Source organism: Peromyscus maniculatus, chromosome 12 (assembly GCF_049852395.1).
Source record: "Peromyscus maniculatus bairdii isolate BWxNUB_F1_BW_parent chromosome 12, HU_Pman_BW_mat_3.1, whole genome shotgun sequence".
Taxonomy (NCBI): domain Eukaryota; kingdom Metazoa; phylum Chordata; class Mammalia; order Rodentia; family Cricetidae; genus Peromyscus; species Peromyscus maniculatus.
Window position 1 is genome coordinate 85,715,005 of NC_134863.1, and position 14,094 is coordinate 85,729,098.

The 14,094-nt window shown below is 45.0% G+C and overlaps 1 protein-coding gene across 2 annotated transcripts; it reads right to left on the reverse strand.

The window, feature by feature from the left end:
- Positions 1 to 883: 883 nt before the first annotated feature.
- Psmg1 (proteasome assembly chaperone 1) lies at positions 884 to 13,056 on the reverse strand. 2 transcript variants are annotated; one of them, XM_006981364.4, is made up of 7 exons: positions 12,867 to 13,056; positions 11,455 to 11,561; positions 9,660 to 9,811; positions 8,999 to 9,061; positions 4,843 to 5,041; positions 3,354 to 3,490; positions 884 to 1,085 (listed from the first exon to the last, which is right to left on the reverse strand). In XM_006981364.4, the coding sequence occupies exons 1-7, from the start codon at positions 13,001 to 13,003 to the stop codon at positions 1,011 to 1,013; spliced, it is 870 nt and encodes a 289-aa protein (XP_006981426.1). In that variant the 5' UTR covers positions 13,004 to 13,056; the 3' UTR covers positions 884 to 1,010. The 2 variants fall into 2 exon arrangements, with proteins under 2 accessions (XP_006981426.1, XP_042115535.1); XM_042259601.2 differs by lacking the exon at positions 11,455 to 11,561 and having other exon boundaries at positions 12,867 to 13,005.
- Positions 13,057 to 14,094: the final 1,038 nt, after the last annotated feature.

Here is a 14,094-nt window from a genome sequence, read left to right on the forward strand (position 1 = left end):
TACATTTGCTTATGTTGCATTTGTTTAGCTCTGTGAAGCTGTGCTACTGTGCCTGTGTAAAACACCTGATGGTCTAATAAAGATCTGAACAGCCAATAGCAAGGCAGGAGAAAGGCTAGGCAGGGCTGGTAGGCAGAGAGTATAGGAGAAATCTGGGAGAAGTAGTAGGCAGAGAGGGAGGAGGACTCCAGGGGCCAGCCACCCAGCTATACAACCAACCAGAGTAAGAGCAAGATTTTACAGAAGAGAACAGGAAAAGCCCAGAGGCAAAAGGTAGGTGAGATAATCTAAAGTTAAGGAGAAGTGGCAAGAAACAAGCCAAGCTAAGACCGAGCATTTATAACTAAGAATAAGCCTCCATGTGAGATTTATTTGGGAGTTGGGTGGTGGGCCCTCCCTAAAGAGTAAAAAACAATAACTTTCCAATATTGTTATAGCCCGTTGGTGTCTAGAGCTTTTTAAAAATGTGTATTGCCTTTAAAGGAAGGAAGATAGGGAGGGAGGGAAGGAGGTTGGGAGGCTGGCTGGAGAGAAGACTCCGAGTTGAAGCACTGGCTGCTCGTGCAGAAGACCATGGTTCAGTTCCTGACACCCACATCGTGGCTCACAACCATCAGTAACTCCAGTTTCATGGACCTGACACTCTCTTCAGGCCCCTGTGGACACTGAATACACACAGTACACAGACATACATGCAGACAAAATATTCATATACATAAAATAAGAATGTTTAAAAAAAATTTTTTTTTTGAGACAGGGTTTCTCTGTGTAGCTTTGGAGCCTTTTCTGGCTCTCACTCTGTAGACCAGGCTGGCCTAAAGGACTGGTTCATTAATATTTCAGTTGTAGATATGTCATCAGTAAGAAAAAAATAAAACTACAATTATGTTTTTTAATTTTTTATTGTGTTTATCACCCTCAAAACACCCCCAACCCAGAGTAAAGTACAAAACAGTAGTGGCTGCTCCCTGGAATGGGCAGGTCGTGGTCATGGCTCACTGCCTTTGGGGTCACGTGTAAATGTTGCTCTGAATCTCATTTGTTGTCATCAATTTCTTCAGTATTTCTGTGCTTTCGGGAATGTTCTGGAAAGAGAGAAAAGGTTGTCACCAAATACACCCCAGCCCCCACATTCTCAACAGAGGAGAATGACACCAAGCATGAGCTGCCTTTCACCTTGTTCAAAGGTAAACAGTCAAGTGGTTCAGAGCCCCACCGGCCTGGCCAGCTTGACCCAGCTCAGTCAGCTGAGTTTCAACTGAAGGTTTGTCCAGATCGACTGGCCTGGGGGCATGTCTGTGGGGGATTGTCCTGATTGATAAGTGATGTAGGAGAGCCCAACTCACTATGGGTGGCACCATTCCCTGGACAGGGGCTCTGGACTGCATAAGCCTGTGAGTGAGGCAACAATCGGCATCCCTCCATTGTTTCTGCTTCAGTTCCTGCTTGAGTTCCTACCCCAACTCCCCTCCATGATGGACAGTAGCATAAGCCAAGTAAATCCTTTCTTCCCCAAGTTGCTCTTGTTCAGAATACTTTATCACACCTTCCCTTGGCCAAAGCCTCCAACTCTGCTGACCTTCAGCACACCATCTATCACATGCCTCCACAACCCTCACGTGGGTGCTCATGTTCTCCTCACATTGTGCACACTGCCTCTCTGCCCACCTTCTGAAGCTCTCAGGTGCCTTTCCTAAGGGTGACTTCTTACTCCTTCCCAGCATGCCGTGCCTGCCATCGCAAGCCAGCACCTCCCCCTGTCTATGGAGCTCTCCCCAGGAGAGGGCCATGAAGCAAGGTCCCAAGAAAACTTCCGTAAGCCACACTCTAGCTCAGGCCCACTGTATTTAGTCCTTGAGACAATGGCACTGAGGCCAAGGAGATGGCTCAGGTGAAGTGTCACGAGAACATGAGGACCTGAGTTGAGGTCCCCAAAGCTCATGTAAAAGCCGGGCACACTGACAAGCACCTGTAAACCCAGTGCTGAGAGGCAGAGACAGGAGGACTCCTGGGACCCACAGGCCAGTCAGCCTGGCCTAATCCACAAATTCCAGGTCTCAAAGAACACCAACACTGCACTGCTGTGGGATGTCCTGTATGCTGTAAATATATGTTGCTATGATTGACTGATAAATAAAATGCTGACTGGCCAGTAGCCAGGCAAGAAGTATAGGCGGGACTAGCAGAGAGGAGAATTGGGGGAACAGGAAGGTGGAGTCAGAGACGCAGCCAGCCACCGCTGTGAGAAGCATGATGTAAGACACCAGTGAGCCACAAGCCACATGGCAAGGTAGATTCCATAGATTTATGGAAATGGGTTAATTTAAGATATAAGGACAGATATCAAGAAGCCGGCCATAGCTTTCAGTTTATAATGTAAGCGTCTGAGTGATGATTTTGTGACTGGGCTGCAGGACTGCAGGGCTTGGCAGGACCCGGAGAGAGACTCTCCAGCTACACCGCGCACACACACACACACACACCCCTCCACCCGCTGAATTAGTTATTCTTCTAAAACAAAACAGTACTCAACAGGGCATGGGAGCACATGCCTCTAATCCCAACAATTGGGAGAGGCCAGCCTGGGCAGCATGGTCAAACACTAACTCAAACAAAAGAAAACATTCTCCAGAGTGATCATCCCACCTGCCACAAGTTGTTATCATGAGGGCAGATATAGGAAACATTAAAAAGTAATTTAAACTAGAAGGTTATTTCAAGTTGATATGACAAATGATTTTTAATCTCAAAAAAATCTAGATGTTTACTGTGAGTACCATCCACAGTTGAAAAAAACAGCCCTTGCCTGCCCTCAGGGACACAGCCCTCAACTAAATGGGAGATGACAGCTGGCTGGACATATAAACCCACTGAAAGAGAAGCCAAATTTGAAACAACTTAATAGCACTTACTGCTCTTGCAGAGGACCTGGGCTCATTTCCCATCACCCAGATCAGTGGCTCACAACAATCTGTAACTTCAGCTCCAGGATCCAACACACACAGGCACTTACACATAAACTCTTACAGGCACACACACTTAAATAAAAACAATAAATCCATCTTTTAAAAAAATCAATTATAAATTTCCAAATTAATTAGTTACAGGAACATCTCAAGTAGCACACCCCTCTCTCCATAAGGACACGTGGGATGTGACTGCAGTGCAGTAATCTACACCAGGACCAAAGCAGTCACCACATCACAGAACACCTGGGACACCGAGTCACAGCAATTCTAAGCGCCTGAGACGCTCCCAACACGCTGCTTAGGGTTTACATTGCCCTGTAGCACTTCCCATCGTTCATTTCACGGTAACAACTTAGTTATGAATGCAGAGCACTGCTGCCTTACCTTCACCAAGGATTTCAAGCTACTGGAAGAAAGTACAGGTTTAAAAGCTTCAACAGTGACAAGGTCCAACTTCATCACATCAGTGTAGCACAGATACAGAACTGCAGGGATTTTCCACACTTGGCAGTAGCTTAAAACTACAAACACACAAAGGAAAAATGCTTATTTTCTATGACATGATCTTTAAGTGAAACATTTTTAAATAATAAAAGCTGTTTTGAAAAGGTCAACTTTCTGCCTCTTTTAATCAAGGCACCAACTGCCATGTTGACCCACTTATGGGTATCTTCTTTCAAAACCAATAATAATTCCTAATAATGTTTTATAAATATTATCTTTATGTTGCATTTCCTGAACATTCTATCATAATTGTAAGAACTAATATATTAGAATACTGGCCACTTTGAGGAGGCACATGCAGAGAGTAATATATAATGCACACTATGAATTAATGATACTTTTCTCTACTAGTAAATATAACACAAAAGGCAAAGCAGTATGCTTAAAAATGCATCTAACAAAAAACACCTACATACTATGAAATATGAACTCCTGAAAACAAATGACAATTTATTGTGTCACAGTATGTGTGAGCAGTGGTGTGATGGCTGGCTGTGTCAACCTCACAGGGTCTAGAGTCACCCAGGAGACAAGTCTCTGGAACGTCTGAGGGGTTGTCCAGGTTAGGTCAACTGAGGGGGGCAGACCCATGTTAATGTGGGTGTCACAATTCCAAAGGCTGGAAGTGGACTAAGAAAAAGGAGAGAGGGAACTTAAGCATGTTAGTTCATATGTCATGTTCCACTTCCTGACAGCAGATGTAACGTGGCAGGGCCTCAGCTCCTGATGCCATGCCTCCCCACCGTGATGGAATGTGCCCCTTCAACTGTAAGCCAGAACAGTTCATCCTTCCATAAACCACTTCCATTAGGAATTTTGTCACAAGAGAACTAACTCAAATGTAAGCAGCATGATAAAAACGTTAAGTATAAACCAGGCCTGGTGGCACACGCCTTTAATCCCAGCACTTGGGAGTTCAAGGTCAGCCACATACACAGAGCAAGGTTCAGGACAGCCAGGATTGTATAGAGGAACCCTATTGCTAAAAAAAACAAAAACAAAAACAAAAACACAATAAAAAAAGAGTAACAACCAAGCTTCAGCATCCAAGACTTCGGACTTTGATAACTAAAATTGCCGATTTTCACATACCAACAGCCTGCATCTAACACTGGATTCCACTCTGCGAGTGCAGAATCCAAACAGACAGGAACTGTGGAAGCGCAACAGCAAAGACTTTAAGCTGCTGTCACACTGCAATGTGGGGAAGTCAAAAGTTAACCGAGTGTCCCACACATGCGAGCAGACACAAAGGATCAACAGCAATGCACTGCTAGCCTTCCACAGTCACTAAAAAAGTTTACTAGTAAAGCGACAGTCGTCCATAAAGCCTGTGACCAAGTGTAAAGGTTGCAACTTCCAGTCCCACCTGCAGCAGGCAGGTCATGCACAATGTTCGGCTGTTCCAGCAGGGGGCAGCAGGCAGAATCTTTGAATTTCTGAGTTTTTAGGGCTCTCAGAAAAGGAGAAGGAAGGCTGCAGGTAGACTCAGAGGTTTTATACTCTGTGACGTGTCGGCATGTGAGAACTGTTACCTTCATGTTCTTCCTGGGTCGGGATCCAAAAACCTAAGAGAACATGGATTTTATGTTAATCTTTCCTCACCAGAAACACTGCTGAGTGGCTCACCCCAGCAGCAGGGACTGCAGAGTGCAGAGTGCGGCCCCGTGACTCAGATCTAACAATCTTCCCAGTCACTGTCTTGTCTCTGACCCGAGAGAATGGCACTGCCCAGGAGCCATGTGATGCAGACCAGCGCAGAGATCACGGGTGGGAACAAAGTAGTGGCCTAGGACTGCCACCCTGAGTAAAGTCACGAGCACACTCAACATCCCGACCCTGCCACTGAGGGCACCTGAGCCGAGTTTCAATCACACAGTGTGCAGATCTGACAGGTCATCAAGGATTCTTCTATCTTTTACTTAAATTCATGGCAAAAAGAAAAAAAAAAAAAACAGTGAAAGCCGCTAGTTTTTAAAAGAAGGAATTTCTAGGATACTATATTTGCCCAAATTATTATTATTATTATTTTTGGTTTTGTTTCCTCTGTTTTCATCTGTCTGTCTGCCTCATGGCCCTCCTACACTGCCTCCCCAGTGCTGGGTTTCCAGGAGCTGTGGTTTAAATAAGCAATGTACTCCATGGCCTCATGGATCTGAACACTCAGTCTTCAGCTGGCAGTGCTATTTGGGGAGGCTACAGAACACTCGGGAGGTGCAGCCTCATTGAGGGAAGTGTGTCCCTGGGGCAGGCTTGGATGGTTTACGATTGGCCCCACATCCTGTTCTCGGTACACTTCCTGTGTGAGGATGAAATGTGACCAGTCAGCCTCCGGCTCCCCGCCACGCCTCCCTGGCTGCTGCCGCATGTTTCCACCAGGAAAAGACGTCATCCTCGAAAGTGTACGCAAAAGTAAACATTTTCTCCTCCACTTTGCTTTTTGTGGATGCATTTTTTCACAATAACAAAAAAAAAAAGTGGCCGGGCGGTGGTGGCGCACGCCTTTAATCCCAGCACTCGGGAGGCAGAGTCAGGCGGATCTCTGTGAGTTCGAGGCCAGCCTGGACTACCAAGTGAGTCCCAGGAAAGGCACAAAGCTACACAAGAGAAACCCTGTCTCGAAAAGCCAAAAAAAAAAAAAAAAAAAAAAAAAAAAAAAAAAGTGACTACTACAAGTGTGTGCCATCATGTCTGACTTGTTTGAAATACTTTATGAAATGAGAAAATGGCTACTAGTGCCAATTACAGAACGCTGAAAGTTTTGTGTCAGGTATCATAAAGATTTACACAATTAATTTCACTACAACACAGCTTGTAAATAAATACTAAACATTACCTCTTGCAAACTGTTGCTGTACATAGCCATTTAAGAAAGAAAAATCACAATATAAGTTAACTTCCTGCCTACAATAGCTCTGGCCTGAACCCACAGCCCTTGACAATGTCAGGTTATGCGTCATTTGAGGATTTGGCTGTCACCAACACAGCAAGTGTTTACAAAGAATATTCTTAAGGAGAACAACATGGATTAAAAAGCTTTGCTTTAACCCTCAAACAGTAGCAGGTGCCTATAATCTCAGTAGTGAGGAGTCTGAAGCAGAAGAATTTTACTTCAAGGCCAGCCTGGGCTATTGAGCAAGAATCTCAAAAAAGCAAATAAAGTAAAAGAAAAGAAACACTTTGCTTTAAAAACGTATAATCTAAGGACTACAGAGATAGCTCAGAAGCTCAGAGTACTTATTCTTGCAGAGGACCTGGGTTTGGTTCCCAGGACCCAGATGGCAGCTCATAACCATTAGTAACTACAGTTCCAGGGGATCTGATGCCTCTTTTGACCTCAAAGGGCACCAGGCATACGCATAGTACAAAGATATACGTGCAGGCAAAGCACTTCTACACATAAGGTATTTTTATTTTAAAGTGCCTAATTTTATATCACTTCAAGTGATATATAATTTTTTCTATAGTACAAGAGTAATATTTTTATATAACCAGCATCCTGCAAAATTTAAAATTAATGTTTTTATCTCCCCCAGAAAAATACACCATGTACCCTGAGTATATGCATATATAATCAAAGAACAGCATGTAGATCTTTGCAAACAAACCTTCATTTAATGTAGTACACTGAAGGCCAACTGCTTTAAAATTGGTACAAACCAAAATTCTTATTTCCAATGAGTTTAATTTTAGTATCTATGTTCAAATGTACAGGATGTCTTTAGAAATATCCTCCTCACAGTACAGGTGGAATAAAAATGGCAACTGTGGAAGGTTCTCAGTATGCCAATCACACATCTGATTGCTGCACCCTGTCTGCACATGAAATGTAGAATTTTGCTTCTATTAAAAATAAGTATATGCCAATGTAGTAACATTTGCACTATGTAAACTATGGACATGGTGTGTATTCCTAACCAAAATCCAAAACCTTTGGCCTGCCTAATGACAAGCCAAGTGGAAAATTTCATACCATGCAATTTCACTTCACAAACTTAAAATGATATAAAATGTTTAAGCTATATATAAAACATGAACTTGTGTTTAAACTTGAGTCTTATCCTGAGACATGTCATTCTGTATATGCAAATATTCCAAAACTTTAAAAAACTATAAAATATAAAACCTTTCTAGTCTTAAATGTTCTTGAGAAGGCATATTCAATATGCAATATATGACTGCCCAAATTATAGTTTTTCTATAAAGTTCTTGAGTTCAATTTTCCAAAATGAGGACTTGTAACCACACCTGATGCTAAGAAATACAGATATGGTACTTAGGAGTGTGGCAGTGAGTGGTGGCCACTCACTCCAAGGCACTAGGCAACTGCAGCCTTACTCAAGGATATACAACCCTGAGCACAATGCTAGTTACCCTGCTAGGCTGGTCTTGTCTTTTCTTTTTTTGGTTTTTCGAGACAGGGTTTCTCTGTGTAGCTCTGGCATTCTTGGAATTCACTCTGGTGACCAGGCTGGCCTCGAACTCACAGAGATTTGCTTGCCTCTGCCTCTCAAGTGCTGGGATTAAAGGCGTGAGCCACCCAACATAGGCTGGTCATTTTGAGCACGATTTTTAAAAATTTAACAAAAAAAAAAAAAAACACACTCTGCTGGCTGGTCTTATGCCACCTTGACACAAAATTGAGTTATCTGAAAGGAGGGAACCTCAATTGAGAAGATGCCTCCGTAAGATTCGGTTGTAAGGCACTTTCTTAATTAGTGATTAGTGCCATCCCTGGGCTGGTGGTCCTAAGATCTATAGGAAAGCAGGCTGAGGAAGCCAGGGGAAGCAAGCCAGTAAGCAGCATCCCTCCATGGCCTCTGCATCAGCTCCTGCCTCCAGGTTCCTGTCCTGACTTCCTTCAGCAATGAACAGCAATGTGGAATTGTAAGCTGCTGGGTGATGGTGCTCTGCATGCTGTGAATGTGTTGCTCCCATTGGTTGATAAATAAAATGCTGATTGGCCAATAGCCAGGCAGGAAGTATAGGTGGGATAAACAGACAAAGAGAATTCTGGGAAGAGGAAGGCTGAGTCAGGAGTCGCCAGCCAGACATAGAGGAAGTAAGATGTGAAGGCAGAACTGAGAAAAGGTACCAAGCCATGTGGCTAAACATAAACAAGAATTATGGGTTAATTTAAGTGTAAGAGCTAGTCAATCGTTAGCCTGAGCTAATGGCCGAGCAGCTTTAATTAATCTAAGCCTCTGTGTGTTTACTTGGGTCCGAGTGGTTGAGGGACTGGCGGGTCAGACAGATTTGTCCCAACCACCTGCTAGCCAGGACATAGAAAAACTTTCAGTTACAGTAAGCTGAATAAACCCTTTCCTCCCCATGTTGTTTTGGGTCATGGTGTTTAATCGCAGCAATAGAAACTCTAAGACACACTCCGTAACAAATTCCTGCAATGTTTTCTTAGGGAAACAAATAAATTCTTTCCTGTCTAATATTTGACTGCAAAAGTCTAAGCGACAAGACCCCAGGCCCCTGAGAACAGCCCACCCAGCCAAGTCAAGGCTTCCTCTTACCTTTTCCAGCCACTGGAACTGCTGATCCTCAGCAATGTAGCAACTACACTGACAAAGAAAAACCTGAAAAGGGAATTTCAAGAGTGCTCGAGTAAAATGCAGACACATCTGGTCCTGTCATCATATGAGCACCACACAAATACCAGTGCCTGACACTGCTCTGCAGCCAAACCCCCCAAAGGCCCTGTGTCCACTCAAAGGGCCTCGTCTTCAGGTCACGAGCAGCATGTCCTTGAGGGAGGCTGTGGCGCTCATCTCTTCCTCTCCTTTGCCTCCTGGCCTTGTACTCAGCTGCATTGCCCCGTACAGTCCTGTCACAAGCACCACCCCTCTCCACCCCAGCAGACTAAAAGGAAGGGGTCTGCCCCACTCACTCACTAGAACTTCGAATTTCTCAAGCCAGAATCAACCTTTTCTCTCAAAAGCTGAGTATTTCAGGCATCTGTTACAGCAATGAAATATAACACAGTGGTTCACTCATCCTGCTGACTCTCAGAGCTAGGCCTAACATTTAGTTAGACCGTTAGAAATCAGTGTCAAGACAAAGGATGCAGTGAGTGGCAAAGGAGCACCCTAGCATGTGAGGTCCTGCAGTGTTTACTACGTAGGACTCATGCCTAAATGACTATGTTCTAAGAATATTACGTTAAGTCCCACATACCAAGGGATTTGATTTCAGCTGATAAAAAACACAGAAAGCATCTGTCGGGGACAGATGGACAGTGTCTGCTGTTCTGCACCATTCATTCCAGAGCTTAGCACAGCCAACTTCTTCCCAGACTCCCGAATTCATAACAAACGATGACAAAAATGCTGTGGGGAAAAAAAAAACGTTCATATAAACTGGCGTCTGGCTATGCAAATTGCATTTTCTACTCGTTACCCCAGAATTTAGAGCTGAAACCGTCATTCAAAACTACCTAACTGGGGGATAGAGATGGTTCAGATCAAGTACTGCTCTTGTCAAGTCTCAGAGTTTGGTTCCCAGTACCCACCCCTGGTGACTCACAACAGTCTATAATTCTAGGTCTAGGCATCTGATGCCCTCCTCTAGCCTGTACTCTTGAGAAAACCCACATACAGACATATACACATAATTTTCTTTGTAAAAAATCCATTAAAAAACATTCAAAGACAGTTTAATTCAGTGGTTTTCAACCTTTGTAATGCTGCAACCCTTTAATACAGTTCCTCATGTTGTGGTGACCCTCAACCATAAAATTATTTTCATTGCTACTACATAATTGTATTTTTTTTTGCTACTCTTATGAATTGTAATATAAATGTCTGATATACGGGATATCTGATATGCAACCCTGTGAAAGGGTTGTTTGACCAATAAAGGGGGCATGACCCACAGGTTGAGAACCAATGGTCTAGTTGGCCCTCTTTGGAGGGAAAAAAACAAGGCCAAGGAATGAAAGCCCCCACTACCAGACAGTATTACAGCCAGGGACTAGAAAGACAGCACTGTTCAAAGAATGTGCACCAGTCTCACATTGTAACTTCTAAATCATTCAGGCCTCAAAAAACAAAAAAATAAAAATAAAAAGCTGGGCAGTAGTGATGCACACCTTTAATCCCAGCACCCAGGAGGCAGAGGCAAGCGGATCTCTGTGAGTTTGAGGCCAGCATGCTCTACAGAGCAAGTTCCAGAACAGCCAGGGCTACACATAGAAACCCTGTCTCAAAAAACCAAAAATAAGTAAATAAATAAGGAAAAAAAAAAAAAAACTTAGGCCAGCAGACCTTTACATAATGAGTGAATGGCTACCTACTGGTTACTCACACAACCTTAAGTATTATGGCTACTTTACAAGGGTAAGGGCTCGTAACTATAGTTCCCAAATGGTCTCCTCAGAGCTCACAAACCCACTGAAATTATAAAGGTCTCCACACGTACTGACACACAACGCTGTTACAACTAAACTCATTGCTCTACCTTGAACCCACTGAGTCAATAAATGCATTCAAGGACCTCAGAACTGAAGCGCTCCACAACATTTGCAGCTGCTGCTAGACCACTGGACACCCCGACAGACTTGAAAACAGGGCCTTGAACTATAATATCCTGAAGCTAAGTATATACCCTTTAAATCTCAATTTTTATGTTTCTTACAAAGATGGAAAGAGCAGGCAACCTACTTTGCTTGAAATAAAATTCCTGTGACTTTTTAAGACAGGGCTTCACGGAGCCCAGGCTGGCCTTGACACTCTACGCTCCTGTCTACTGCTTCTGCCTTCTGAGTGCTCAGACTGCACCATGCCCACTGTCTACGGTGCTGGGAATTAAACCCAGGGTCTGTGAGTGGTAGGTGAGTACTCTACTACCTGAGCCACATGCCCAGCACCTGTTGTGACCTTCTTTAAATATCAACATATGGAATTCATGTGGAAACAAGTGCCCTGCTGGTCCAGTCTTCCAACAGGATGTCTAGTCTTGGTCTGGCACTTACCTGTTGCATTAGTTCCTACTGCAATTATAAACTTGGAGCAGGGGTGCTTTTCTAGGAGCGCAACCTCCAGAGATGTTTTTGTCTGTCTTTGGAGAAGCCGCACCTCCCTAACAACAAGAGATAACACTAAAGTAAGCAAATATCACTACAACTATCACACTGTGAGAGATGAGCAACAGGATGATAAGCAGATAGATGAAAAGATAAGTGATAGGAAGATGCTATCTAGAGATGAATGCAAAATGGATGGATGGAGCAGAAACAGATGAGAAACAGATGGGGGCAGTCATGATATTTATTTAGATTGGACAGGCGATAGACAGGTGCTACATGCACATATATCCATGGATGGATGGATGGATAGATGGATGATAGAAGATATAGGTAGATGGATGGGTGGTGGGGTGGATATAGGTGTTAAGAGTGTCCTTACAAATGGGTAAGACACATTTCTTCTTATAAAATAAATACTACAATCTTAAAGAAAGAGCAGACTCAATCAATGGGTGAAACTACCGCTAACAAACCTGACACTGTCCACCTGACACACCCACGACAGCACCCACCATGAGCTAGACAGAGCCCCCAAGAGACTAAAAGCGTTTCAAACATTCCTGCCAGCAAAACGCTGAATGGGACCAAGACTCCAAACAAACGTTCAAGCATTTAGTTGTGGCAAATGTAGATGAGAAGTGTGCAGTTAAATGGCTGCAGGGGGGCACCATCAGACAAATCCGGGCTCGCAGGAGTGAAAAACCAGAGGTGGCTGCTGAAAACGAAATGAGCGGCCCAAAGTGTCTCTAGCGGCCACAAACCACTGGAAAATAGTATATTTGAAGAAACTAGGTGAATCTGACTGTGGCTTGGCATGGTTTGATAATCTGTTATTAGCATTCTTAGGGTTGGGAAGGTGCCAAGCGGCCGAGTTCTGATCTCTGAACCCACCTCAGGAGCCGCCGGCAGCGGAGGTACTGGGGCCGCCGGTGAATCCCTAAGGCTTGGGGCACAGCCAGTGCAGAACAAACAGTGAGCTCTGGATTCAGTGAGACGTCTCAAAAGGGAGGTGGAAAAGTGCCACAGGACCCCCAGCTTCAACCTCTGACCCCCCAAACACACACACAAAATACGTGAAGACGAATAAAAACAGCATGCTTGGGGAGAGGAAGCGGGGGAAGCCGAAACTGGAATCGTGCAGGAGTGCGGCGAGAGGGAACGAACCGGGCCGGCGTGACCCCGGATCTGTGTGTTTGGGAACAGTTCTGGAATACACAGAGCTTCCAGCCGACACGCGATGTAACCTCAAGTGTGGGGTGGATGGAGGGCAAGGACGCCACGGGGGAGTCGGTGTCCCCGCGCGAACGCGGGGCCGCGCCTGACACTCGCCCAGCGGGGAGGCCTTCCCGGAGCCTGACCTCTTCCGCGCCAGCTGCCGCCGGACCTCCCGGTCCTCCGGCGTGTCCCGCCTGTTCTGCTCTTCCTCCTCTTCCTCCTCCTCCGTCCCAGCTCGGCTTGGCGCTTTCACCACCTCACCGAAGAACGTGGCCGCCATGGCGCCTCAGCACCTCGCCGCCAGACGGCGCCTGCGCGCCTGCCTCTGGCCACGCCCCTCCAGCCACGCCCCCGCCTCGCTTCCGCGCGAGGCCACGCCCCCAGGGCCTCGAGCTTCCGGTTAGTGCCGGCCTCCTGCCCGGGACCCCGGCCCTCCCGTGCGCTCCCCTTGTCCCCGGCGACCCCGGTACGCAGTGCCCGCTCCGCATCCCGCGGCCCACGTGGCAGGGACCATCTGCTCGGAGAAACACGGGGCTGATGACTGCCAAGCGGATCCCGAGAACACGAGGGAAAATAGGGAGGCTGAACTTTTAAAAACTTGGCCCTTTTTAACTCATATACAGTGTTTCCTATTTTAATGACCTTTCATGGACAGGCAGAATGTGTGATTCTGGTTTGTGTGCTGGAAGACAAAAAGCTCCACCGAATACTGTTTCCACAGAGAAAAGCAGACAACCATGAGGGGAAGGGAAACTTTCCCTCAGTGAGAGATAAAAACACATTCTAAATTTACATGTAAGGAAATGGGGGGCGCGGGGTAATGGCCTGCATTGCACAACCTTTGAGTAAATATTTAGAAATCAGAGGGACATTTTGTTTGTGGGTTTTTTGTTTTTTTTGTTTTGTTTTGTTTTGTTTTGTTTTGTTTTGTTTTGAGACAGGATTTCTCTGTGTAGTTTTGGTGCCTGTCCTGGATCTCGCTCTGTAGACCAGGCTGGCCTCGAACTCACAGAGATCCGCATGGCTCTGCCTCCCGAGTGCTGGGATTAAAGGCATGCTCCACCACAGCCCGACAAGAAGGACCTTGTAAAATAATCAAAATACTCAGAAAGTTGCTTAAAATTTCTCACAATGTAGAAAAAAATAGTGTGTCAATTCTAACATACCCACATTAAAGAAAAAAAAACGCACTTATTAAAAGCAGATTAATACCAGCTAGGACACTTTATGTATAGCACACATACAAGATTACCACTATGGTGTCTTAAGAAGACTCCAGGGTTAGTTGACATAAGTGAACTACAGAATAAAAAGTGCAAAGGTGAATCATGGCTTTTGCTTTGTATTTTTAAGCTGTTATTTTGCTGGTGA